General features: G+C 41.9%; 1 protein-coding gene across 1 annotated transcript in view; it reads left to right on the plus strand.

The window, feature by feature from the left end:
* Positions 1 to 22,914, plus strand: part of DAPK1 (death associated protein kinase 1) — a 90,171-nt gene extending 67,257 nt beyond the window's left edge. The window contains exons 18-27 of the mRNA XM_083701889.1: positions 47 to 244; positions 4,972 to 5,070; positions 7,653 to 7,730; positions 8,157 to 8,379; positions 10,381 to 10,569; positions 13,135 to 13,332; positions 15,607 to 15,745; positions 17,296 to 17,416; positions 19,465 to 19,653; positions 20,539 to 22,914. Of these exons, the coding sequence (XP_083558015.1) occupies positions 47 to 244; positions 4,972 to 5,070; positions 7,653 to 7,730; positions 8,157 to 8,379; positions 10,381 to 10,569; positions 13,135 to 13,332; positions 15,607 to 15,745; positions 17,296 to 17,416; positions 19,465 to 19,653; positions 20,539 to 21,771 (2,667 nt within the window). The 3' untranslated portion in view covers positions 21,772 to 22,914. The remainder of the gene's footprint in view (positions 1 to 46; positions 245 to 4,971; positions 5,071 to 7,652; positions 7,731 to 8,156; positions 8,380 to 10,380; positions 10,570 to 13,134; positions 13,333 to 15,606; positions 15,746 to 17,295; positions 17,417 to 19,464; positions 19,654 to 20,538) is intronic.
* Positions 22,915 to 27,754: the final 4,840 nt, after the last annotated feature.

A 27,754-nucleotide genomic window follows, 5' to 3' on the forward strand; every position in this document is an offset into this window, starting at 1 on the left:
TACAAGAAATAGCTGGTCATTCTTTTTTGTGTGTGTGTGTATTTAGGACGGACACATAGCCCTTCATCTTGCAGTCCGAAGATGTCAGATGGAAGTGGTTAAAATGCTTATCATACAGGGATGCTCCATAGATTTCCAGGATAGACACGGGAACACTCCTCTCCATGTGGCCTGCAAAGATGGAAACATTCCCATTGTGATGGCACTCTGTGAAGCAAACTGTAACATCGATATAACCAATAAGGTACTTAAAAAAAAACAACACCCAGCAACCCTACAGTGTTTGTACTAAGGGCTTTTCCAGATGACAAATTGTTCCAGCACTGAATGCACAGTAGGTTTTCACTTGAGAGGGATCAAACAGTTCTTTCCCCCCAAAAAAGGCTACAATTAAATGAAAACTCCCATTTTCTGAGTACCGAAAACGTAATTGCTAATCTCTGAGGGAGGAAAGGGGATATTTCTCTACAGCTCGTGGTTCCATTTCAAGTGTGAATGCTCGTTGTTCAGTGTAATTAGTACCTATTAGGTAGTTCTCATGATTGTCTACCCCCCATGTCCTTTGGTGAATTTTATATTATTTTACTTGAATAGCCTCTGTATCCAGAGAATCCCTCGTCTCTTCACATACTAAGCTAATATACTTATATAGCGGTACCTCGGTTTACGAACTTAATCCATTCCGGAAGTCCGTTCTTATACTGAAACAGTTCTTAAAACCGAGGCGCACTTTCCCTAATGAGGCCTTCCGCTGCCGGTGCCCTTCCATCGTTCAGAGACTGAGGTAAAGTTCGCAAACCAGGACACTACTTCCAGTTTTGCGGAGTTCGTAAACCGAATCATTGATAAACAAGAGTGTTCTTAAGCTGAGGTACCACTGTATCTTCTAGACATGTTCATTAATTCAGTTGTATTTTTATTTCATCATGCCAGGTTAAGTCACTCTTCATTTTATTTGCTGAGAATCTGAATTTGAGACATACAGTGGTACCTCAGGTTACATATGCTTCAGGTTACACACTCCGCTAACCCAGAAATAGTGCTTCAGGATGAGAACAGAAATCGTGCTCCAGTGGCGCAGCAACAGCAAGAGGCCCCATTAACTAAAGTGGTGCTTCAGGTTAAGAACCGTTTCAGGTTAAGAACGGCCCTCCGGAACAAATTAAGTACTTAACCCGAGGTACCACTGTTGTCCCAGTTTACACAAAATTCTTCATACTGTTCTTGTGCAATCAGAAATTTATCAGTGCAGTTTTCAGTTCTGGCATTATAGAGGCAGATAGACCCCTTCAAGCTGTTTTTCAGCAACGTTGCCTACCAACCTCCTGGCAGGTTGGCCACTTAGCTTCTGGCAGTGCTCAGCTGCTTCTGAGGTAGCAGAAGCGAGCAAGAAAGTTGCTGCATTAAGCAAACTAGTAATTAACTGGGGAAAAGGTGCACTGGTGATAGGTAGCATGTGGGCATAAGGATGCTTTTAGGTCCTAAGGTGGAAAGGCTTAGATCCCTTAGACAGCTTCTCATGTTTTATTTTGCTTCCATGCAGCTGGTAAATAATACATCTCAGCAACTCTTGTTCCTTTGTGCATTAGAAGATTGCTGTTAATTGCATTGCAAAAACATTGTATGCCTCTGTGGTGTTGGTGTTACTTCTTTGTGAAAATGGCTCGGCAGTATGTGGGAAAGCGAAATACAGTACTTAGCAGGTTTGACTCTTGTGACTTTCCATGTAGGAGTTTGTAGAACTTCAGGATTTTTCCTGGTGCTAATTTCAATGGCTTTAGAGATCCTAAAGCTGACACACTGTGTGTGTGTGTGTGTGTGTGTGTGTGTGTGTGTGTGTGTGTGTGTGTAGGCAGGTAGGTAGGGAGGGAGGCAAATCTTGGATTCTATAATGCTACAGAAGTGAAGGATATTTTGAATAATGCAGCTTTTATATGACACAAATCGGTTCAATTCAAGAGTCCTTGCATTCCTTTCAAGGAACATTGTAATATTGCAGTTACAGGCTGACCACCTAAACACCCTTCATGACCTTCCGTGCTACAACCCACCATGGAAAGTTGTGGGTTTTTGGCTGACCCTGTGCAATCATTTATTTGGATTATTTTTAAATTTAAGTGTCACCAGCTGCCAAGTAAAAAGCTTATGATAATAAGCCCTCTGCCCTCTTGTGTTAGCTTAATCCTGACTGATTGAGCAATTAAATGCAGAACCATGATAGAAATTCTGTTTTCAGGGGAGCAGAGTTAATACAGCTAAAGGCTTGACTTTATGGCTGAAAATCTTCTACTGGTCTCAGTGGCTTGGCACCAGTTTCCCCCTGGGGAAAAAAGCAAACCCCTAAATCTAAAGAGGTCAAGTAGTTTCGTTACACATGTTTGGTGGTTTGCACCTTAAGCTCTTTCGCTTTGTGACATCATTAGATGCCATGAATTTTATTCAACTTGCCTGTTCGATTTTGAGCACAAAACATTCTAACTGTAAATCATCTTCACAATCAAATCTTTTGACAAGGAATAATGGACTTAATGAAGCATCCATTCTGGATCCTTAAACATGACATTAAGCAGTTTATTGGATATGTCACTGTCTTGTATAGTGTCAGGTAAATAATCTGTTCAGCCTAGTGGAGATTACTCTAACTGACAAGGGTTCTGCAGAGTTTGGGGAAAATATTTTTCCCAGCTCTTCAGTTGAAGATCCTTTGACTGGAGATGCCAGGAGTTATAAATGCAAGTAGTTCTCAAACCACCAAGCTCTTATTAACTTTCTTTCTTTGCTGCTGCTCCAGATTAATTAAGGAAAGGTGAAATATTACTGTGCATGTGCTCTAAAAGGTCATAATATTTGATGAAATTACAGCAGCACAGATAAGGTGATATCACTAAGCCGCTTTGCCCAGAAGGAGCACAGAAAATGTGTTAACCAAGTAAATGTTCATTCTGTGTCTGGCAGTAAAGCCAGGATTTCACAAAAATGATGGAAGAATTAACAACATACATGGTTCTAATTATCCTACAAAAAGAACACAGACTTGTATGTAATTTGCAACAACTTCATATTTTAAAAGTAAAACTTCTAGAAGCCTTAATACAAGCTTTAAAATATACAGACACTTGTGTTTCTGCACTCCTATAGACATCCCTAAATTATATAGTCATAGCAGAATCATATATATATATAAATCATATATATAAACGACTAAACAACAACAACAAATTATATATATATATATATATATATATATATATATATATATATATATATATAAAAATTTGTTGTTGTTGTTTAGTCGTTTAGTCGTGTCCGACTCTTTGTGACCCCATGGACCAGAGCACGCCAGGCACTTCTGTCTTCCACTGCCTCCTGCAGTTTGGTCAAACTCGGGCTGGTAGCTTTGAGAACACTGTCCAACCATCTCGTCCTCTGTCGTCCCCTTCTCCTTGTGCCCTCCATCTTTCCCAACATCAGGGTCTTTTCCAGGGAGTCTTCTCTTCTCATGAGGTGGCCAAAGTATTGGAGCCTCAGCTTCAGGATCTGTCCTTCCAGTGAGCATTCAGGGCTGATTTCCTTAAGAATGGATAGGTTTGATCTTCTTGCAGTCCATGGGACTCTCAAGAGTCTCCTCCAGCACCTATATATATATAAGAGTCTCCTCCAGCACCTATATATATATATATATATATATGCAGGCATATATATATATATATATATATATATATATATATATATATATATAAAACAATGCAGATATCCAGGATTTTAGTACTGCAGTATTCATGACTGGGCAGTAGAGTGCCCTCAAACAAAAGTTGTCAACAAGTGTAGGAATTCCTTTAATGTGTTTAGTGTGAATCCATAGTTCCCCTCTCCAAACAGCAAGATGAATTACTATAGTACTGTGACCTCAACATTCCTTTCAGATGTTGTTTCTAAACACTGATTCATGGATGTTTTAAAGGTTTCTTTAAGGAGGAAAAAGTGAGTAGGGACCACTGTAAAGTTGTTTGCTTCTGCTGAAGATTAAGCCTTGGGAGTGCACTTCTTGGGTTACAAACCGCCTTGCTAGATTACGGTGTGCTGAATGGTTTAGTCACTAAACTGCAAGAGGAATGATTATATCAAACTGGTATATTGAGAGGCTCCTAGAGTATGACCCTGTTCAGATATAATGCTGCACATAAGGAGCCTTGGTCTTGCAAACTCCCACTTCTCCTTTCTCTCATATTGCCAAGAGGAAGTTTGAAACCTTTCATTTTTGCTTAACTGCAGCTACCCACTTCATTTGAACCAGGAATCATAGTTTAATAAAGGTAAAGGGACCCCTGACCATTAGGTCCAGTCGCGGACAACTCTGGGGTTGCGGCGCTCATCTCGCTTTACTGGCCGAGGGAGCTGGCGTACAGCTTCCGGGTCATGTGGCCAGCATGACTAAGCCGCTTCTGGCGTACCAGAGCAGCACATGGAAACGCCATTTACCTTCCCACCGGAGTGGTACCTATTTATCTACTTGCACTTTGACGTGCTTTCGAACTGCTAAGTTGGCAGGAACAGGGACCGAGCAACGGGAGCTCACCCCGTCACAGGGATTCGATCCGCTGACCTTCTGATCGGCAAGTCCTAGGCTCTGTGGTTTAACCCACAGCACCACCCGTGTCCCTCTCATAGTTTAATACAATCCACTTTATCCAGGAATCGTAGTTTAATACGATATGGTCCAGTTTCAAAACAAGCTAACTTCAAACCATGGTTCAGGAAATGAGACTTCTTTAAACTAGCCGCAGTTAGTGATAAACTTTGATTCCTAGTTTGGAAAAAAACAGGAAACTGCTGTTCACCAAACGACTCCTTTCAGCTGCATGGAAGGAGGAATGAGTGCAAGACCATGTCTGTGTCTGCAAGCCAATCACAACATTTTAATATTTTGACTGGATTATTGTTTCAGCAGAAGTCTTATTTTATCTTTTATAGTATGGTAGGACACCTTTACATCTGGCAGCGAACAATGGAATTCTCGATGTTGTCCGGTACCTTTGCCTAAGTGGAGCAAATGTGGAGGCGTTAACTTCTGTAAGTATGACCTAGGATATGGGTTTGGCAGGTTTCTGAAATCTCTCCCCCCCCCCACACACACACAAAAAGAGCTTCTGAGCTATGACACTTAGGTTTTTTAAAAATCTTACACACAATATACAAGCTTACACACAATATACAAGCTTACACACAATATACAGGCTTTTCTGACACTAAGCCTAAAATAAATTAATTTGGAACGCGGTTAGCGACAGTATTCTTGCTAAGAACACAGCTATTTCATTTCCAGTAACATGTTAGCTATTTCCCTGACAATGTGTGTTGAAAACCTATAAATACAATATTTAGGCCTTTTTGAAATTAGTTCCTCTGGAAAGCTTTCATGCTAAAAATAAGAAGGATAATTCGCAGTGTACTGGCATGTGTGGGAGGCAGAGTGAATGGATCAGCAAGCTTGCAGGTGAGCTTGTAAAACAATTACTGCTTGCCCAACGGATCTGCGCCACTGCCTCCAATCAGCACCACCTGCTGTCTTTTCAGCTCTCGCCAGGGTTGAGTAATGTTCCTAAAACTGACCTTCTTGAAGAACCAAATAGCTTTCACACACATCATTGCCCGCACTTTAACTAAGTAACGTGTGGGGGTTTTCTGCAGGAGGCGCATAGAGCTTGCACCCAAAATGTGTGCCCCTCCCCTCGGTCTACCTGCATAGTTGTCAGGGCTCCCCTGCTGCAAGCCAAATAGTTTTGTGTCATAGGCTCACAACATTGCTGTGAAGAGAACCAGAAAGAGAGAATTTTTGCGTGCAATTTATGTGCCTGTGTTTTTCATCTTTGTTGGAAGCTGCCCAGAGTGGCTGGGGAAACCCAGCCAGATGGGTGGGGTACAAATAATAGGTAAAGGTAAAGGGACCCCTGACCATTAGGTCCAGTCGTGGCCGACTCTGGAATTGCGGCGCTCATCTCACCTTATTGGCTGAGGGAGCCGGCTTACAGCTTCCGGGTCATGTGGCCAGCATGACTAAGCCGCTTCTGGCAAACCAGTGCAGCGCACGGAAACACCGTTTACCTTCCCGCCGGAGCGGTACCTATTTATCTACTTGCACTTTTATGTGCTTTTGAACTGCTAGGTTGGCAGGAGCAGGGACCGAGCAATGGGAGCTCACCCCGTCGCAGGGATTTGAACCGCCAACCTTCTGATCGGCAAGTCCTAGGCTCTGTGGTTTAACCCACAGCGCCACCCACGTCCCGTGTGCAATTTATGTGCCTATATTTTTCAACTTTGTTGGAAGCCACCCAGAGTGGCTGGGGAAACCCAGCCAGATGGGTGGGGTACAAATAATATATTATTATTATCATCATCATCATCATCATCATCATCATCATCGCCCCTGCAGCACTTGCAGTGATTTAAAGCTAATTCACATATTCAAAGGAATCTCCATGAACTGTACTACAGAGCAGGGAAATAAAGTGGCCTCATTTTGAAGATTTTAACTTTTTACTTGGAACCCAGAATCCAGAATAACTCCACCTATGTCCACACTTGCATGCACGCTAGCTAATAACAATTAGAATTACTACTTGGTCATCATCTTAAGGTTGTATTGAAAAACTGGGGGGGGGAGGGGAGTTTGCTTTTTTCATTCTTTCACCACACTTGTGTTTTATTTAATGGATGGGTATAAAGTGCATTCATTTAAGTAGCTTAAGGGATATGTTACTATGGAAGCATAGTTTTGGATAGATGAGGTAGCACAGTGTCTTCAAATGGTTAGCAGAAAAGAACCACTTTGAGTTCCAGTATTTTCTTGATCTTGGTGGTCTTAATTGAAGACATGCTAACACACTATCGGAAGGACTGCATTAGCTCTCCTTGCTTAAATCGAAAATGCAGTTCTGTTTCAGAAAAGATTGTAAATACAGATTGGGTAGGTCCTCAAGGTATAACAGTTGCACGAATGCAGCCCTAAGAGGCTACTGCAGTAAGCAATTTTTCTTATACTTCATTTCCACACCAAACTGCTGACTCATGAAACGTAGGTAATTAAAAGTCAAAAGCAGAATGCTGAAGACAGATTTGCTCCTGAGTTTGCTTAAGCTGTTTAAAGCTGCGCTGTCATCTTCCCTGCACTAAGACCTCCCAGAGATGATAGACAAAGTAACCAAGTAATTCATTTCCCCCTCTCATAGCTATATAAACACAATTCATGATTTCTTGCATCCTGTTTAAATGAGCACCAACAGATCATCGTAGTTGTATTTTAAAGATTCATATTGTTCATATGCAGTATTAGGAACACATGGCTTGGAAAAATCATTTTGCGTGTTTCTTTGTAAAGATGGGAGCAATCACGCTGAAAGGGGTAAAAAAAAAATGCTTCAAGTGTTTCTGTAATATCAGGATGCTTCTATAAAAGAAGCATTAAGAGAAAAAAGAACAGAAAGAAAACAAAATAGAGATTCCAGCTAGGAGCTCCTTGCTATTTCTTTCCTTTAACCCATTTGCTTCTGACATAATTTATTTTCTTACCACCCTGAGGATATTGGAACATCTTTGTTTCTATTTTTCTCTTGTGGGCTAGAAGTCATTGGAGTTAATCACTTGTCTTCTAACAGGATGGAAAAACAGCAGAAGATCTGGCTAGAGCAGAGCAACACGAACACGTAGCCAGTCTGCTTACAAGATTAAAAAAGGTGAGGAGATGAGTGAGGAATCGAACTTTATTTCGCTTTTTCACTTGAACCTAAAATATTATGAAAAAAATAATAGATCAAAAAAATAATTTTTAGTAATGGTTATTAATTCATTAACAGATATCACTTTAATTTTAATAAAATCCCCAAAGGGTAAAGCATTCCCTTTTCCCTAGAGGAAAGCAGGGTCGTATCCAGCAAAGTTGTCCCATTAGCACAAAGGCTTCCCCTTGTTCCATGGGGCTTTGTCTCCCCTATCCCTCCCGTCATTTGTTATATTTCTGCTACTTGAATCAGAATACTAATTCCTGCACAACTGCTTTACTCTGGAAAATATGGGATGCTTAAAGAAGTAGAAGCATTTTGATGTTTGGCGTTTCTCTTCACAACTACGTGTTTGTTTTATTCTTTGCTTTCGCCTTATAGGATACACACAGAGCACTTTTCATCCAGCATCTTAGACCTACTCATAATCTGCAGCCGAGAATAAAACTTAAGCTTTTTGGACACTCGGCATCTGGGAAAACTACTCTTGTGGAGTCTCTGAAGTGTGGGCTCCTGAGAAGCTTTTTCAGAAGGCGCAGACCAAGGCTTTCCTCTACAAACTCTGTCCGGTTTCCCCCTTCACCTTTATCTAATAAGCCATCAGGTACCATTTTAAGGCTTTTTATGTTGTTGCTCTTAATAGTCCTTGTTTTTTACCTCAGTGCATTGGGTGAACTTACTAGTTTACAGCAACTGTTTTAATTTGTGGTGTTCGTGATGGGCCTAATCTAGTTACAGTAATGCAATGATCACTTTTCACGCAAAGATGGAGAAGGCAGAAGAGTAGCCTTCCTGCAGGAAGGTGGGGCTGGCTAGATACCGTATTTTTGTGTGTATTAGATGAGTTTTTTTGACTCAGAAATCCTGTAAAAAACAGGGGTTGTCTTATACACGGATAGTGGCATGGGGGGGAGAGAAGCAATGCACCCGCCAGCCAGCCGATGCCGCTGCATGTGGGAAATGATCTAGGGAGTGTTTTCTGCCCGCAGCTGCGTAGGGAGAGAAGCTCAACAACTTTGGGCCATCTCCCCTCATTTTCTTAAAATTGAGTCCCCAAAAATTATACCTCAGGTTGCGTTTTTTCTGGTTGCGGCTGCCGAAACCCAGAAGTACCAGAATGGGTTATTTCCGAGTTTTGGCAGTTGCACATGCATAGAAGTGCTAAATTGCGTTTTGCACATGCACAGATGCACTGAATCGCTACCCACGCGTGCGCAGACGCTGCTTGCGAATGTGCATCCCGCACGGATCACGTTCACAACCCAAGCGTCCACTGTACATGGGGGCGTCTTATAGATGGAAAAATACGGTGCATGCCAGCTTTAAAGATGGCAGGTGTTAAACTCTTGGAAAGAAATGTTTTGATTTTTTTAGAAGGAAAGACCCACAAAATGGCAGAGCTTTGCTTGGGGAGTGGTGATGGTCTGCACCATTCATTTTTGGCTCTTGACATTTTATATTTCAGTAGTACACTAGCATAGCACTTGGTTTCTAACAAGAGTGGATGCACCACTGTTCAGATGGATGAGAATGCTTTACAGTGTGGCACTAAAGGTGCAGTTAAGATAATACTGTTTTTCACATTAAAATATGTATTTATATTTATTTCAGCTTTCCCCAACTGGGTGCCCTCCAGGGCTGTTCTGGCTGGTGCTGATTCGAGTCGTAGTCTAAAAACAGGGCACCAAGTTGATCAAAGCGGTCTTGCGCCTTCAGAAATGTCAGGGGTGCCTTAATTATTTCAACCACTAGAGGAGGCTAGTTCAATACCAAAAGTACTAATTATACATATTTACTAAATTTGCATGGTTTCTGTTAATCCTGAAAAAGTTACGGATAATGAAATGGCTCTGCTCCTGCATGCTTCCACTTGGAAAAGATACAGCTTTGCTATTTATTATTCAAATTGATGCTTTATAGGTAGTCTCCTTAATATTTAGATACAGTGGTACCTCAGGTTACATACGCTTCAGGTTACAGACTGTGCTAACCCAGAAATAGTGCTTCAGGTAAAGAACTTTGCTTCAGGATGAGAACAGAAATCGTGCTTCAGCAGCGTGGCGGCAGCGGGAGGCCCCATTAGCTAAAGTGGTGCTTCAGGTTAAGAACAGTTTCAGGTTAAGTACGGACCTCCGGAACGAATTAAGTACTTAACCTGAGGTACCACTGTAATAACATACTTGTTCAAATCATTGATCCCCGCAGTAATAATTGGTGAGGGGGGAAATATTGCTCTCACAAGTAAAGTACCAGTGCCTCTACCCCCTCAAAAAAGAAGGTCTCCAACCATATGTAATCTACCCAGCTGTGAACTGGGAATGACCTCCTTTGGCACCAAGGTGCTGTTCTGAACTGCTGATTCACCTCTAGAGGAGATAGGAGGGCTTTGGTTGTGATTGATTGTTGTGTACTTGTATACCTGAAAAGAGAATATTCCAGGCAGCTGCTGATAGCATCAGCGCCTTATTTTTGCCACCAACGCTTGAATCTGCTCTGTGGAGACTACCACAATGGTCTGTTCACATGGTTTTGTAACAATGCTCTTTTTAAAAATTCAAGGTTTGTAATCTTCTTTTGCCCTTCTCCTTTTCTTCCTGCGATCCAGTTTCAGTAAGTATTACAAATCTGTATCCTGGCTGTGAGAATGTCAGTGTGAGAAGCCGGAGCATGATGTTTGAGCCAGGCCTTACCAAAGGGATGTTGGAAGTCTTCGTCTCGCCCTCTCACCATTCCCACTGCTCAGCAGATGACCAGTCAACCAAGGCCATTGACGTTCAGAATGCATATTTGAATGGTAAAACATGAACTTGAATCCTCTTCTTTTAATGTAACTAATTGGGTCCTTTGTGCAAAAAACGCTTCAGTCTGAAATCCACTTAAATGATTTATTGGTTGATTTTGTTAGTTGCCAAGCACAGAGCAAGCTCTAGGTGGCTTACATTGGGTTGAAAAAATCCAAAATTGTTTGAAACACCCATGAAAAATTAACAAAAAACAAAATACATAGAACAGTGCCAGCCGCCACAGAAAAGCAACAAACAAAAAATTATCTGTAACCCAGAGCACAGCTGGATCATGTTCCATCAAGTGTCCTGGGAATGAGAAAGTGTTAACCTGGCAGTGAAAACAGATGAGCATCATTGGGGAGAGCATTCTACAGACATAGGTCTCCCCTATAGTTTCCACCCTTCAAACCTCTCTAAGAGGGGGCACACTTTAAGTATATCAGTGCTTTATCCCTAATTTCAGGGATGCAGGTGGCACTGTGGGTTAAACCACAGAGCCTAGGACTTGCCGATCAGAAGGTCGGCAGTTCAAATCCCCGCAATGGGGTGAGCTCCCGTTGCTCGGTCCCTGCTCCTGCCAACTTAGCAGTTCGAAAGCACGTCAAAGTGCAAGTAGATAAATAGGTACCGCTCTGGCGGGAAAGTAAACAGTGTTTCCGTGCGCTGCTCTGGTTCCCAGAAGCAGCTTAGTCATGCTGGCCACATGACACAGAAGCTGTCTGCGGACAAACGCTGGCTCCCTCGGCCAATAAAGTGAGATGAGCGCCACAACCCCAGAGTCGGTCACCACTGGACCTAATGTTCAGGGGTTCCTTTACCTTTATCCCTAATTTCACACTCTCTACCAGCACAATAATAGCTTGCAATAAGGTGTAACATTTGCTATGTCAACACAATATCTCAAAAAACATTACCATTTTAAAGTTTCTTCAGTGTCAGTGTCTCAATCCAGCACTAATCCTCTGAGACCCAAGAGATATTGGCCAAAGCCAGTGGTGGTATTACATTTTCAGCAGGAGCTGCATTTGTTGATGGAATCCCAGAAGTGTGCTTTAACTTGCTGTGTGTTCTGTACAAGCATCTCTATGAGGAATACAAGCTGGAGAGAGCCATTCTCTGTCTGAGGAGATATAGGCCCTTTTACAGCCTGCAAAGAAACCCTTATATGAGGGACGGTCTTCTCCAGGGTATTCAATGTAGGGTTGAACAGACATGATAAGAGCATTGTATCTGTAGTCTGAGGAATTCACTCTGCCACTGGTGAACAAACATTGTGAGGTCCTTACTCAGGGCTTACTCACTGCTGTTTAAGAAGCTCTCATTCAGCCAACCTGTACCCAAAGAAAGGTTGAAGTCATTCCAACCTGCAGGTGTACTAATGGGTAGATATTTCAGATGCTTACTCGTTATTCTTCAAAGCTTCAAAAAACAGCAGCCAAATATTCCATGAGAAGGAGGAATAGATTGCATCTCCACCGTTGCAGGACACAGTATTTGTCAAAAGTGCCAGGGGTTTGTCACAGAAATTATGAGCTTAGGAAAATGTCACAATTTTTGAAGGAATTCATATAGATAGTATGCATTGGGGCTTAAATTCCAGCCTGGAATGAGCATACTGTCACTTCCAACTGTAGCCTGACATCCTGTTTATAAATACAGATTGAGATTATTACACTAGCCAAAGTATTTGCTCAAATCCTCCAGATTAATAAAGATAACATTTCTGAACTACTAATATCTGAAATTACAATTCCTTTTAAAATGCTGAGGTATTTTTCTAGTGCTCCCGCCTTCCTGAGATGCATTTATTTATAAATCCTATTAATTGAAGTTTGTAAAAATGCCTATTACTCTCTGCAGGACAGGAAATAAACATATGCTTCTCTCAGCTTCAGAAAATTTAAAAAAATAAAAATTGCATGATAAAGTATTGCATAAAATGGCAGTTAGTAATGAACTATGACTATTCTAATCTCTCTCTCTGAGTTTACAATTATACATTATTATTCTACTGTCTTGTGAAACAAAATGGCCTGTTCTGATTTTTTAAAAAAGAAAACCTCCTGTTTTGACACTTTATATAGCACAATAATATGCCTGTGTAATAGTATGCTTCAGATTCTGTCAAACAAGACAATACTAGTAAAATTACTCATTTAATATTTTAGCAATTAACTCTCTGCAGTGGTCTTAATGTGTACTTCTGCACAAACTACAGCTTTAGTGGTAGGTGTATTGTGCCATGTTTTCTATAGTTTTTACAGAAAAGTTATGGAGAAAAGTTTGTCTTCTGGTGTAAGACCCACTGTGGTAAAAAAAAAGACTTTAATTTCTTCAGTGGGTAAACCTGTCTAATTTTGACTGCAGTCTTGCACCCAGTATGCATGGCTTGGTTCCTTGAAATCAGTAAATGTAGCTGTGGTCAGGATTGTAGCCTCTGTCTCTGAATATAATAGCTAATAATAATAACAATAATGATTGTTATGTATACTTCAACAACAACAATAATAATAAAAATGTCTGTAAAACTTGTTCTACTTAATGTCTTGATAATATATATTTGCTTGTTGCAGGAGTTGGTGATTTCAGTGTGTGGGAATTCTCTGGGAATCCTGTGTATTTCTGCTGCTACGACTATTTTGCTGCAAATGATCCCACCTCAATTCACGTTGTACTTTTTAATCTTGAAGAGCCCTATGAAATACAGTTGAACCAAGTGACCTTTTGGCTTAGTTTCCTAAAATCTCTTGTTCCAGTCGAAGAATCCATAGGTATGCCACAAGTCCTTTATCTCTGCCAGCCCTTCAACATGCGAGGGAGAAAGCAGTATTTCTTCATGGTTTTGTAGAGCTGTGTTGAACCATTCCATCCTTCTTTTGACTCTACTGCCTTGATTCATACAAATTAACCTTTTTAGAATTCTTTGCTGTTCAATACACTTCTTAAATGAGATCACTGGTCAAATATTTTAACTGGGCATGTTGCTTTAAAGTTGGGTATGCCAACGAACTTAATTGCTCCATATTTTGGAGAAGTATTAAATATATAGGTTTAGCTAACATCATAAATCTAGCTTCGTTATGGTAAATTACTCTTCACCTACTGTGGAAGTTTTTGGGAAGAACAAAGTAATGATATCTGTCTTCACTTAGTCAACAGCAAAGTTGCTGAAATGTGCAACAAAGCCATTAATTAAACAATCATGGGACTGACAGTTTAACAAAGACTATAGTGCTTGTTATGAATATAAGAATATAAGATGAATCAGTTAATTGGTCCATCTAGGTCAGCATTGTCTACATCGAGGTAGAGAACCTTTGGCCTGCCAGATGTTGCTGAGCAAGCATGGCCAATGGTCAGAGCTGGTGGGAGTTGTCATCTAACAACACCACTGGTCTTTATTGGCTACCAATGGCTCTCTGGAGTTTGAGACAGTGCTCTCTCCCAGTTCTACCTGAATTGAACATAGACCTTCTGCATGCAAAGCACATGATCTGCTACACATTAGAATGAATACAGATCATATTTGCGCTGGTACCAATATAGGGATTTGGGGTGTTCTAGATTTGCACGTGGGACATGGGTGGCACTGTGGGTTAAACCACAGAGCCTAGGACTTTAGTATTCAGAGACATGAATACTAAAAGGACACTATACCCATTTTTAGTGAAGGCCTAAGGCAGCTATATAGGGACGTGGGTGGCGCTGTGGGTTAAACCGCAGAGCTTAGGACTTGCCGATCAGAAGGTCGGTGGTTCGAATCCCCGCGACAGGGTGAGCTCCCATTGCTTGGTCCCTGCTCCTGCCAACCTAGCAGTTCGAAAGCACGTCAAAGTGCAAGTCGATAAATAGGTACCGCTCCGGCGGGAAGGTAAACAGCATTTCCGTGCACTGCTCTGGTTTGCCAGAAGCAGCTCAGTCATGCTGGCCACATGACCCAAAAGCTGTAAGCCAGCTCCCTCGGCCAATAAAGCGAGATGAGCGCCGCAACCCCAGAGTTGGCCACGACTGGACCTAATGGTCAGGGGTCCCTTTACCTTTAGATTTGCATAGAATTTACAAAGAGCACAAAACAGAAACCAAGGATTGTATTGGGCATGCTTATGTTCCATGGAAGTCTGAAGTATGCTTATCTGTATTCTGCATTTGAAGAATGTATGTGTTTAGCATATGATGGCCCTTGCTCATACGGATTTTTGTAGTATTGCCTCTAGAGTATGTGCCACAATACAGGTAATAGCAATAAAGTAAAATTCAGTATTTTCCGAAATTTGGCAAAATACTTTCATCTTATCAAGATGATGTATAAGCAAGCAGGCTGTACAAATTTGTGTTCAGTGCTCTTACCTCATTCATATCCCATTTGTATCTCTTTCTCTCTCATTCTTTTTCATGGTATCTCCCAGGCTTTCCTACTTAACTCTCACTTATGTGAGAATTCTTTGTTTGTGTAAGTACTGTAAACTTGCATTCATACCACTGTATGAATGTTTTTAGATCGTTTGTTTCCTGCCTATAATAATCTCACCCATAGTATTGTAGACTAGTGCGGTCAATGGATGATCTTTTAAAAAAGTAGCTATAGCTGAAAAAAAGCATTGCCCCTTCTCCAAATATATATTTTGTTAGAAACGAAATAGATGGTTTACAAAGATTTATTGTGATTTGTAATATGTCTCTGTTTTATGACATGGACCATCAATTTTGCTTTGGAAAGATGAACGTCTGTTTTTTGTGCTATGAATGTAATCACACTAGCCACAGTCAGCCTCTTAAGTTTGGGGAAACATTTAATCAATCCCTGACTTGAGCGCCAGGTTCACATATAACGCTAAGCCAAAGTTTATAGACCAGTAACAAACCATGGCTTACAGGTATGGTTTGTCATGGTTAACAAACCGTGGTTAAGCTGCTGGTCCAAGTTCAAATGGTCAACTAATTATAACAATTTAACATACCATAAAATGTTACATTTGAACCATGCCATTAGAAGAGAAAGCTTTCCCCCTCAAAGTCTTCCTTGTGTGTTTTTTTTTCTCCTGAAGCATTTGGAGGAAAGCTAAAAAACCCACTCCATGTTGCACTGGTGGCTACTCATGCCGACATTGTCAATCTTCCGCGTTCTGCTGGAGGAGAGTTCCAGTATGACAAAGATACATCTCTACTGAAAGAAATCAGGAACAGGTAAGACGGGGGGATTGTATTTTTTTAAAAAGGAACTATTGCTTTTCTAAGAAATTAATATATTATAAAACTTGTGTGCATGTTAAGACCTTGAGCTAAACTTTTTTTAAAAAAAGAAAAGGCTGTACTTGCATACAAATAAAGAAAATCTACACCTTTCATTGGACTGGTTCAGATACAGAAAGGAAACAATGGCTTCCCTTTTTTATCTTTAACTAAAGAGAACCATTATGAATTATGGTGAATTATGGTGCTGGAGGAGACTCTTGAGAGTCCCATGGACTGCAAGAAGATCAAACCTATCCATTCTTAAGGAAATCAGCCCTGAGTGCTCACTGGAAAGATAGATCCTGAAGCTGAGGCTCCAATACTTTGGCCACCTCATGAGAAGAGAAGACTCCCTGGAAAAGACTCTGATGCTGAGAAAGATGGAGGGCACAAGGAGAAGGGGATGACAGAGGACGAGATGGTTGGATAGTGTTCTCGAAGCTACCAGCATGAGTTTGACTAGAAGAAGAAGAGGAAGAAGAGTTTGGATTTGATATCCCGCCTTTCACTCCCCTTCAGGAGTCTCAAAGCGACTAACAACCTCCTTTCCCTTCCTCCCCCACAACACACACCCTGTGAGATGAGTGAGGTGAGAGACTTCAAAGAAGTGTGACTGGCCCAAGGTCACCCAGCAGCTGCATGTGGAGGAGCGGAGACGCGAACCCAGTTCCCCAGATTACGAGACTACCGCTCTTAACCACTACACCACACTGGCTCTCAAACTGTGGGAAGCAGTGGAAGACAGGAGTGCCTGGTGTGCTCTGGTCCATAGGGTCATGAAGAGTCGGACACGACTAGACAACAACAAAGAGAACCATAAAGCAAATATAAAACAGATCAAAAACATCAGAAACAAAAGCAGTTATTGTAGCAAAAGTAAAAAATACAAAAATCAGTAGATATAAAATCAGTAAAAATCCTAGGCAATCTTTCTTTTTTTATGTTTTTCTAAAACAATGGATTTCCATTATGAAAACGTGCCACAGCAAACTTGAGCTCAGGCATTCCCTACTTCCACATACAAGCATCTGCTTGCTTTCCATTTTGAACAGACGTCCATTTTCTATTTTTTTTGAACCCTTGAGTCAAGCAAAGCAGCATGAAGCCATGGTTTTCAGATCATGTTTGAAGTGAGTACAGTTAGAGTAACCCACAGCTTTCTAAGTCCGGGCATAATGGGAAACCGCAGTTAATTCAAAATAGAAAGTGGGAAGGTCTCAATTTCCTTCCCTCATGCATGAGGGGGTCAACGTAGTTTCAACTAAACCAGGGCACTGTGTACCACAAAAATATGCACACTTACTGTGGGATAAGCACCACTAAATTTGGAAGGATCTGAGTATATAGAAATAGGATCAAGTTACAAGTTGTTGTTTTTTAGTAGATATGTGATACTAGTAGAACTTGCTTCCTCAAACTGCTTCAATTAATACATGGAATAAGAATGAAAAAGATGGATTCAGTACTGTAAAATGATAGTTTCTTTATTCTTTTCCTTTCAGGTTTGGAAATGACCTTCACATTTTAGACAGGTTATTTATTTTGGATGCTGGGGCATCTGGTTCTAAAGATATGAAGATTCTCCGCAACCACCTCCAAGAATTACGTAGTCAAATTATTTCTGTAAGTCACGTCTTCTTAGTACATCCATTGGCCCAAGCCTCATGAGAGTATTTCCATTTTGAGTGCACCTTGAATTATGAAGTTGCCTTGTGGTTATAAGTATGGGAAGGAAGGAAGGAAGAGAGTTAGAAATATGGCTCAAGTACAAACAAGGTCTGTATGGGATAAATTATATTTGTTGGCCTGAGTGCCCTCTGGTGGTGAGCAAGAAGTATTAAATAGATCATGAGCCCATAAATTCTTTCAGCTCTTTCTTATGCCTTGTAAAAAAAAGGGGGCAAGTAAATTTAGATAGAAAATATCCTTGTCTCATTCTGCAGAAACGGCCTAATAAATATTTTATTGAAGTATAGCAAGTTTTTAAACATGTGTCTGCAGTGTTGAACTGAAACGCTTTGGGCCACTTGAATTCCATGTGACCAAACCATTCTGAACCTTACAGTGAGAGTCATCTTTGTTTTCTTCATTTATACTTTGCCGTTCCTCCAAGGAACTCATGGTGGAATAAATGAGCTATTCCACTTTATTCTCATATCACATGAGTTGCCATAGGTCACGTACTGAGTATTATGGCTGAGTGGTTGTTTGAACACTGGTCCTAGTCCAATATTTTACACAGCATACCATAGTGGTGCTTATTTACTCAGCCGCTTTCACTTCCAACAAATTTGAAAAAGGGATGAATTTGTCTGGCATCCAATTGTGTGGGGTTTTTTTTTTTGTAAAAAAACCAAAACATAGTATACATACAGAAGCATACTTTTCTGTGTAGATCAACTATCTCTCCTCAGCTTCATAATTCTTACACTCTTCTACTCCTGGGTTTGCCACCAGATTTTTTTGGTGTATAAAATGTTTCTCATTCCCAGAATAAGTATTTAACAATGCTTCTTGCTGTCAAACAGGCATCAGATATACAGTTCGTTTCAGTATGAGTTTTCACCAGAGGCAGGATTCTGAAGAATGCAACCCCTTTTAAGCAGTGTGTGTTGATTCCTGCTTTCACGTGTTTCATAGATTATAATGTTGTGGTGAAAAGCTGGTCCTTCTTTGCCAGAACCACTCAGCTAAACTAGTGATCATTTCACTGCTCTTTTTCTGCAGCACATGCATGCACTTGAAGTTCATTCTGTTAACTTGTGCAAATGGTGCCAAGAAATGGGGTTTGTTATGTTCCAGAAAGTTCGTGGTACTGCATGGTTTTTCCATTAAAAAGACTTCAAGAGCCTGTCTGCTTATGCCAGTACAGATTTAATGCAAGCCATACTAACACGTTGTGCTGTCTTTATGAAATGTTAGTAATATAAAAGAAAAGGCTTGTTAACTGTCTCGTCAGAAACTGAGGATAATGTACTGTGACATACTTTCACATTACAAATATAAAAGGGATGAGTGTTACAGTTATGCTGTCGCAGTTTGCTTTGGGGTTGTTGTTTTTTTTTAAAGAAAATACAGTTTACATGATGTCTGGAGCAGGAGTGACTATGACTAAGTACTTAGCATAATCTGTGATTTGATAGCTTCTTTCATTCTTGTATTCCTTTACAGAATGCATCGCCTTGAAATGGGAATGACAGAATAGCACAGCCTTCACATTCAGCAGAATGAGCATGCAAGCCAGTACTGCCAGGGCTGCATCAGTTATGGAAATAACTTCCACTTCTAGCATTATTACCAATAGAGGAGTATACATGGCCAAATAGAATCAATGCTCTATTCTTCAGCATCCAGTGAGGTGTGGCAGAGCCATGGAGCCAGCCCTCACAGTACTTCAGCTTACCTGGCCAGGTAGAGACTATGCAGATGCACCAGTGGCGGCTGCAGATTGGCTCTGGTGTTGTGTCTGTGTAGCATCACACCTGCCCTGCCACAGGCCCATCTGGCTAAGACACCAGTCTCAGAAGTGCGGCTCTGTGACTCTGTTCCACCGCACTGGGCCTGTTCCTGCTAGGATATGAGTGATTGATGGCATATATATTTTTTAAGTGAAAAGATAACAATTTAACTTCTCAAATTAGAGCTAATGTCCAATCTGATGTTTTCCATAGACATGTCCACCCATGACACACTTGTGCGAAAAAATCGTCTCCACGCTACCTTCATGGAGAAAAGTGAATGGACCCAACCAGCTCATGTCACTGCAGCAATTTGTGTATGATGTGCAAGATCAGCTTAACCCGTTAGCAAGCGAAGATGAGCTGAGGCACATTGCCCAGCAGCTACACAGTATAGGAGAAGTAAGTAAACTGCATTAATCCAATTTTAATTCTATAGGTACCGTATTTTTCGCTCTATAGGACTCACTGGACCATAGGATACACCATAGGAGGGGGAGAACAGGGAAATTTTTTTTTCTTGTTCTTCCCCTCTAAAACAAGGTGCTTTCAAGGTGCATTCACCCAAAGCCTCCAAAGCGGGAACTCCCGCTGCGCTCTGGAGGCTTCAGGCGGCTACCATCCCCAAGCTAGAACAGCGAGACCACCTCGCTGTTCTGGCTTCAGGGACAGCCTTTGTAGCCTCCACAGGGCAGCGGCTTTGCGCGCAGCTGTTCCCAAGCTAGAAGAGCGAGACGGAGCGCTCCGTCTCACTATTCTGGCTTGGGAACAGCCTTTCTAGCCTCTGCAGGACAGCGGAGTGAAGGCACTCCGCTGCCCTGCAGAGGCTTTGCGCGCAGCCATCCCCAAGCTAGAAGAGCGATACGGAGCTCTCCGCAGCGCTCCGTCTCCCTGTTCTGGCTTTGGGCTTAGCCGCGCAGCCTGCATTCGCTCTATAGGATGCACACACATTTCCCCTTAATTTCTGGAGGGGAAAAAGTGTGTCCTATAGAGCGAAAAATACGGTAACTCTGCATTCTTTGCAGCTTGGCCATCAAAAGAGGTGAATGGATTTTGGCTCAGCTTGATACCCAGCCATAACTTGTGGTCTGCCCTGTCCTTTAAGTGCTGTATGCCAGCACAAGGAGAAGCTCTCCTCCCTTTCTCAAATTCACATTTTTCATTGGATGTAGATAATGGACCGTATGAGAACCTGTAGTCCTCTTACAGTTAAAGTTGCGATGTCTGCAAAACTATTCCTTCCTCTCGTATTTGGATTTGACTTGTGGCTTTTCTTCTGTTCAACAGATCAATATCATGCAAAGCGAGACAGTCCAAGATGTTGTTCTGCTAGATCCTCGCTGGCTGTGCTCAAATGTGCTTGGAAGACTCCTGTCCGTGGAGAACCCCAAGGCCCTCCATCACTACAGAGGCCGTTACACCATAGAGGACATCCAGCGCCTGGTCCCAGATAGCGATATAGAAGAACTCATCCAAATCTTGGACGCTATGGACATCTGTGCCAGGGATCTCAGCAGTGGAACAATGATTGACATTCCTGCTTTAATCAAGACTGATAGCCTCCATAGGTCTTGGGCTGACGAGGAGGATGAAGTTATGATTTATGGTGGTGTTAGAATTGTTCCTGTGGAACACCTCACCCCACTGCCTTGTGGGATATTCCACAAAGTTCAGGTGAATCTTTGTAGATGGATCCATCAACAGAGCACAGAGGGAGATGCAGACATACGCTTGTGGATCAATGGATCAAAGATTGTGAACCGTGGAGCTGAGCTCATTGTCCTCCTTGTGAACAATGGTCAGGGTATTGAGGTTCAAGTTAGAGGCCTGGAAACAGAGAAGATAAAATGCTGCTTGTTCCTGGACTCTGTGTGCAGTACGATTGATAACCTGATGGCCACAACATTACCAGGACTCCTGACAGTCAAACACTATCTCAGTCCTCAGCAGCTGAGGGAACACCATGAGCCAATAATGATCTACCACCCGAGAGATTTTTTCCGCGCACAAAGTCAAAAGGAGACCTCATTGACTAATACCATGGGTGGCTACAAAGAAAGCTTTAGCAGTATACTGTGCTTTGGGTGTCTAGATGTCTATTCACAGGGGAGTTTGGGGATGGATATCCACGTGTCTGATCTGAATCTGCTTACACGAAGGAAACTGAGTCGACTTCTGGATCCACCTGATCCCATGGGCAAGGACTGGTGCCTTCTTGCTATGAACTTGGGCCTTCCTGATCTGGTTGCGAAATATAATACAAACAATGGGAGTCAGAATGACTTTGTCCCGAGCCCATCCTATGCTCTTCTTCAGGAATGGGGAAATAGCCCTGAAAGTACTGTGGGCACCCTAATGTCTAAACTGAGGGAACTGGGACGCAGAGATGCAGCTGACTTTTTAATGAAAGCATCCTCTGTGTTTAGAGTCAGTTTAGATGTGAATGGCCAAGAAGCCTATGCTTCAAGCTGTAACAGCGGGACATCTTATAATTCAATTAGCTCAGTTGTCTCTCGGTAAAAGCAAACATGAGAAAGCACACACTTTTCTAATAGCAGATAGCGACAAAGGATTAAGTACGACCGTTTTGTATGTATTTATAAGTTTCTACATTCATGGGTTGCCGCTGCCTCCCAGCACCACTTTTTAAGTGACCAATCATCTTATTTTTTTACTGTGACCTCTTGCTCTTATTTTAGTTATAAAAGGCTGGTGTATTTCTGGGTATTTCACAGTTTGTTTCTGATTATACATCGTGCTGCTTAAATACTGGCGTTTTAACTGGGAGGACTCTAGCTTTTCGGTACCTAAAGGTTTTTAAAGTCATTTTTCCAAACAGAAGAAGCATACGTAGTGATACAAAGCTCGTTTCCTAAGTCCTCTCCTTTTTTATCGTGCTTGTTTAAAAAACGAAAAAACATTTCCTGTAAAACAATGCTAGTATATTTCAGTTTTAACACCAGACTTAGAAATGAAAAAGTGAGTGCCTTTTGCAGAAGATAATGTGGCTAAAATCAAGTGATCCTGTTGAAGCTATAAGACAAGGCTACCTCTATTTCACTGTCTCTGCATGCTGGTTGGTGCTTGCCTCTGTGTTTTTCTGGAGTTTAAGATACTTGGTAACATGAAAATTGTTCTGCTGAAGAGCTCTCATGTTGAATACCGTGCGAGTACAAACATTAAGACATTATCAGTTTTTATTTCCGTTGAAGTGGAATTGAAAATTGAAACGCCATGAACTTGCACCTTCCATTCTTTCCACATATCTCAGGTAAAGATTTTACACAGTTGTAAAGTTCACCAAGGCACATATACAAGTGTTAGCTAAACAGATTTACTCTGTACTTAACAGTGATCATTTGTGCAAAGCAAATGTTTTTTTCACTTTCAGATACTAGTGTGCTTATTTCTTATACTTGAAAGTTTGATTTTTATTTTAATTAAGGAAAGCAAGAATTTCTTGCGGTCAGAGAAGTTGGTATGAGGGATCAAGACTCTTCTGTTCCGAAAAGCATGTAATTTTAATTGTACAAGATACATTATGTGTATATACATATACAATGTATGTATATATATTAATACTGTTTTTCCTTAATCTTTGTTGTAGTAAAATTTTAAAGTTTTTTTACAAATAAATGGTTGCCTGTTGCAACTTTTTCATCATTCCTCATTTCCTAGCTGCATTCGTGTAAACCAGCAAACTGAGCATTGCTAGCTGTTGGTTCCAACAACTTGACTTTTTAGCAGCAGCTGTGAACTCTGCAGGACTATATAACTCCCTGCAGTTTTTATATTAAGAGGTTGCTGTAGGCTATCCTTTAGGCATGGCCTGCTTTTTTAACCTGCAGGCATGCCAACCTGGTAGCCACCATTACATTTATGTTCCACCTTTCTTCCAAAGTCTGCCGTGATTTGTGAGCCATCCCTAGAACATTTAGGATAAAGGCTGTAATTTGCTTCTGGTAGTGATTCGGATATTGCAAGTAAGTCAAGCAGAAAGGGAACAAATAGCTTGTGCACGCTAGAGGAAGACTCTGGAAGACACAAAGGTGCAAACATATGCAAACATGTTTTTGAAGAGTTTCCTCTGCTGAATCATCTTTTTTTTTTAAGTGTGTGAAGAGGAAATGACTTCTTGTGTAAATACAATGATTTCTGGCCAAGGTCTGTGTTAATTTCCTCCAAAAGTGCTGACTCTGCATAGTTGGAAACAGCAGTGATAGTGAAGGGTGTGACTTTGCTTAAGTATGCAGAGTGAATCACCATCACCAGACAGCAGAATCCAGGATTACTTTCTGCAGATGGTATGTGTTGCATTCATGAGTGCATAAAACGTAATTTGTGATTAAGCTTCCTTTTTTCAGCAGTAGTTCCTATCAGTATGGGATCTCGGTTTCAATTTCCAGGGATCTTTGGACAGGAATCTCACTGTTGTTGTTCTATTATTATTATTATTATTATTATTATTATTATTATTATTTTATTTACATGCTGCTCATTTGACTGCGATGCCCCAGCCATTCTGGGTGGCTTCCAACAAATTTAAAGATCAAACACAGTAAAACATCAAACATTGAAAATTTCCCTGTGCAGGCTGCTTTCAAATGTCTTCTAAAAGTCAGATGATTTTTCAATGCAGCGAGATTTCTTTTTTCTTTGTTCATTTTAATACTTACTTGCACCCTACAAATCCACAGTGGGATGGCAGTGCTGCTTCTAGGAATAAGATATTTTGCAATTACTTGATTTTATAAAACCCACTGCTTATAAGGAAAATAATTAAGCAGAGGCTTGACAACCATATGTCAGGAGTGCTCTGATGGTGTTTCCTGCTTGGCAGGGGGTTGGACTCGATGGCCCTTGTGGTCTCTTCCAACTCTAGGATTCTAAGGCATATCTTATTCGGCACTTAAAAGAAATCTTCTTCTGGCAGAATATGCTTGTTTTGACAGAGGTCTGGTAGCCAGGTGGTCTGGCTCCTTTGCAGGGTCTATATTTTGGCAGAGCATGAAAAGTTAGATTTTCAAAGGTCCTCAATGTGGCCCTTTTGAAGACCTGTTTGTTTATTATATATAAGTATCTCCATAGGTAGATAGATGTTCCTCTCCTGTCTTCAAGAGAAGGAAGCCGCCTTATACCTATTTAAATCAGCGTTCCAGTTTAGTCCAGGCCTGTGCCTACATAGGTAAGGTGTTTTCTGAGATTAAGTCCTGTTAAACTCAGTGACATTTCCACATAGCTTAGCTATAATTGTTTTTTAACCTTTGAACTGAGAAAAGTTCAACTGCACGCAGCCACACAAAACAAGCCACACAGCAAAGGAATGTGCAAATCAAACTATGACAGATTTCATCATGAGGACCTTGCAATCCCTGCCAAGAAGTACCATTTTCAATCAAAAGACCATTGTTGCAGTAGCAATCATTTTTAATAGCTTCCTATTTGTTAGTGAGAACTACCTTTAAAATAATAGGTAGTTCCATGAAAATGGCAAACCTACAGAACCGTTTTTAATTTGCATATTCTATATCATAGGAGCCAACTCCTAGGGGCTGAGATCCCTTCGGTTCCCTCAAGAAAATATTTGAGGGGGCTGCCCCCCGAGTTGATGAGCATTGCTATTCAAATGAGGGTGCTGTATTGTGATTGATTATGTGGGGTGGGGCCCTACCTGGCCCCCCCAACATTTTATTCATGTTGGTACTTGTTAAGTTCTGGAGGATGCCTCATCACTGCTGGCCTCTTCGTGATGCACTGGAACTGGCTTCCTAGCAAGACGCGGGCTGCTGGACTTGCGGATTTCCTGGGCAGAGCGTTCAGCAACTTCTGAGGCCACAGCCTCCTCAATGGCTTTCTGTAGCGTGAGGTCTGGCTTGGCGAGGAGACGCCGTTGCAGATGGATGTCCCGGACCCCGCAGACGATTCGATCCATCAGGGCATCGTCTAAGTCTCGGAACTCACAGTGCATTGCAGCCTGTCGCAGGGCGGTGGTGTAGTTGTTGATTGACTCCCCCTCTGCCTGGTTCCGGTGGTAGAACGCATGGCGGGCAGCAATCTTGGACGGCTTTGGTGCGTAGTGGTTGCGGAGCTTCTCTTGGATTGTGTCCCATGGTGTTGCCTGGACTGCTTCAGGCGCAACCAATGCTCAGGCCGTCTCAAACACCTGAGGCCCACAGAGGCTGAGGAATAGGCCCCGCTTCCGCTCCTTTGAGACTTCTGTCAGCTCGTTGGCTTGGAGGTAGCAGTCGAACCGAGCGAGGTAGGAGTCCCATGATTCAGAGGCTGGCGCAAACGGCGGTAGAGGCACAAGTGAAGCCATGATTCCGATGCCGGCGTGAAGGGCGATGGATGGAACACAGTGCTCTTAGCCAGAACAGTCAGCTCTGAATTGGTTCTGTCCAGTGATTTCGCTCAGTGATTCAGCTCAGTGATTCAGCTCAGTTCAGAGGCTGGCCACATCTGGCTGTGCTCTGATGTCCATCGATCCCATCCTCTTCGCCAGTGTTAAGTTGTGGGCAAACATATCAGACCACACAGCAGTTCTTCCAAAGCAGCTCTTTATTGTAAGCTGGAACAGAACTAACTGAGGAGCTCAGTCAGCCTGCTTATATAGAGCTCCAGAACAATGTAACTGTTGCCATTTTCTAAAACTATCCAGTCACTGAATGTCACTTTTCGATCCTTCATTTGCACACAAACTATCCAATCACTGAACGTCACTTTTCGATCCTTCATTTGCATAACTATCTACAGTATCCTCCTGCTGGCCCAGGGTGAGAACTTCAGTACATAACAGTACTCCTGTTCTATATCATTTTAAAGATAATTTTCCAGCCACAGTTTTTCAAAGTGGTATTTTAAAAATGAGTAAAGCGACCAGAAGTGTGATGTACAAAATGGCTCAGGATTTCTCTTAATTTTTTTTTAATAAAGTTCAGTTTAAAGACCTCTCCAGAAAAACAGATGATAGATGAATGACCCTTTATTGTATTCATAGTTTTGCTTTCTCATTTTGTGAATGAGGAAGAAATTATATATTGGGCAATAAATAAATAAATAAATGAGCTTAGGACAATCAAACTTACTTCACTGAGGGTGTTACGTTGGTGATATAAGCAAATACCCCTCCCCTCAAAAGATGGAAAGAAAATCCTTGTTTCAACTTCCTTCTCTTTTTTTAGGATTTTAAAGGTAAAGGTAAAGGACCCCTGACAGTTAAGTCCAGTCGCAAACAACTCTGGGGTTGTGGCACTCATCTTGCTTTACTGGCCGAGGGAGCTGGCGTTTGTCTGCAGGCAGTTTTTCCGGGTCATGTGGCCAGCGTAACTAAGCCGCTTCCGAAACCAGAGCAGTGCACGGAAACACCATTTACCTTCCCGCCGGAGCGGTACCTATTTATCTACTTGCACTGGTGTGCTTTCGACCTGCTAGGTTGGCAGGAGCTGGGACCGAACAACGGGAGCTCACCCCGTTGCAGGGATTTGAACCGCCGACCTTCTGATTGGCAAGCCCAAGAGGCTCAGTGGTGTGGACCACAGCACCACCTGCATCCTTTGAGGATCTTAGCATTAGGGAAATATGTTTAGATGTTACCTGGAATATGTTTTACACGTAACATTTATTGTAGTCTTATTGTGGCCAATGTGCAACTTAAGTAGAATCAATGTGTGTGTCATTTAAAGCTCTCTTTAGGACTGTCATAAGTCCTTCCCTGAGAATGTAATAATTATTAGGCCTATATTTGCACCATACCATGAATGTGGGCCATTGTGGAAGGGTTTTATTTGTAAAAGCCAGGTGCCTGTTCTCAAGAAGCTTACAATCTGAAAGAATGTGAAGAATAGCAAGTATGACTTGTGCAACAATCAATCATATGACTGAAATGTGAGGTTTAGTGTTTTTCTTTCCCAACTGTCCTGCTGAGGCACGACAAAAAGGAGTAAGGGACTGACATACATTGTGTTGATCTTGTTAAGTTTGCAGTTTCCATCTTCTGACTCACAGCTACAACACGTCACAGTCAAATATCTTGTTTGTGCTGCTGCTTGTATTTCAGCTAACATAAAGTAGAAAGGAAGACTAATCTCTTCATTTTGTTCATTCCCTACTTCATACCCTCCAACATTTCTCCAGTGAAAATAGGGATATCCTAAGGAAAAGCAGGGGGACGCGGGTGGCGCTGTGGGTTAAAGCCTCAGCACCTAGGACTTGCCGATCGAAAGGTCGGCGGTTCGAATCCCCGCGGCGGGGTACGCTCCTGTTGCTCGGTCCCAGCGCCTGCCAACCTAGCAGTTCGAAAGCACCCCCGGGTGCAAGTAGATAAATAGGGACCGCTCACCAGCGGGAAGGTAAACGGCGTTCCGTGTGCTGCGCTGGCTCGCCAGATGCAGCTTGTCACGCTGGCCACGTGACCCGGAAGTGTCTGCGGACAGCGCTGGCCCCCGGCCTCTAGAGTGAGATGGGTGCACAACCCTAGAGTCTGTCAAGACTGGCCCGTACGGGC

The sequence above is a fragment of the Podarcis gaigeae genome (assembly GCF_964106915.1).
Source record: "Podarcis gaigeae genome assembly, chromosome: 11".
NCBI lineage: Eukaryota > Metazoa > Chordata > Lepidosauria > Squamata > Lacertidae > Podarcis > Podarcis gaigeae.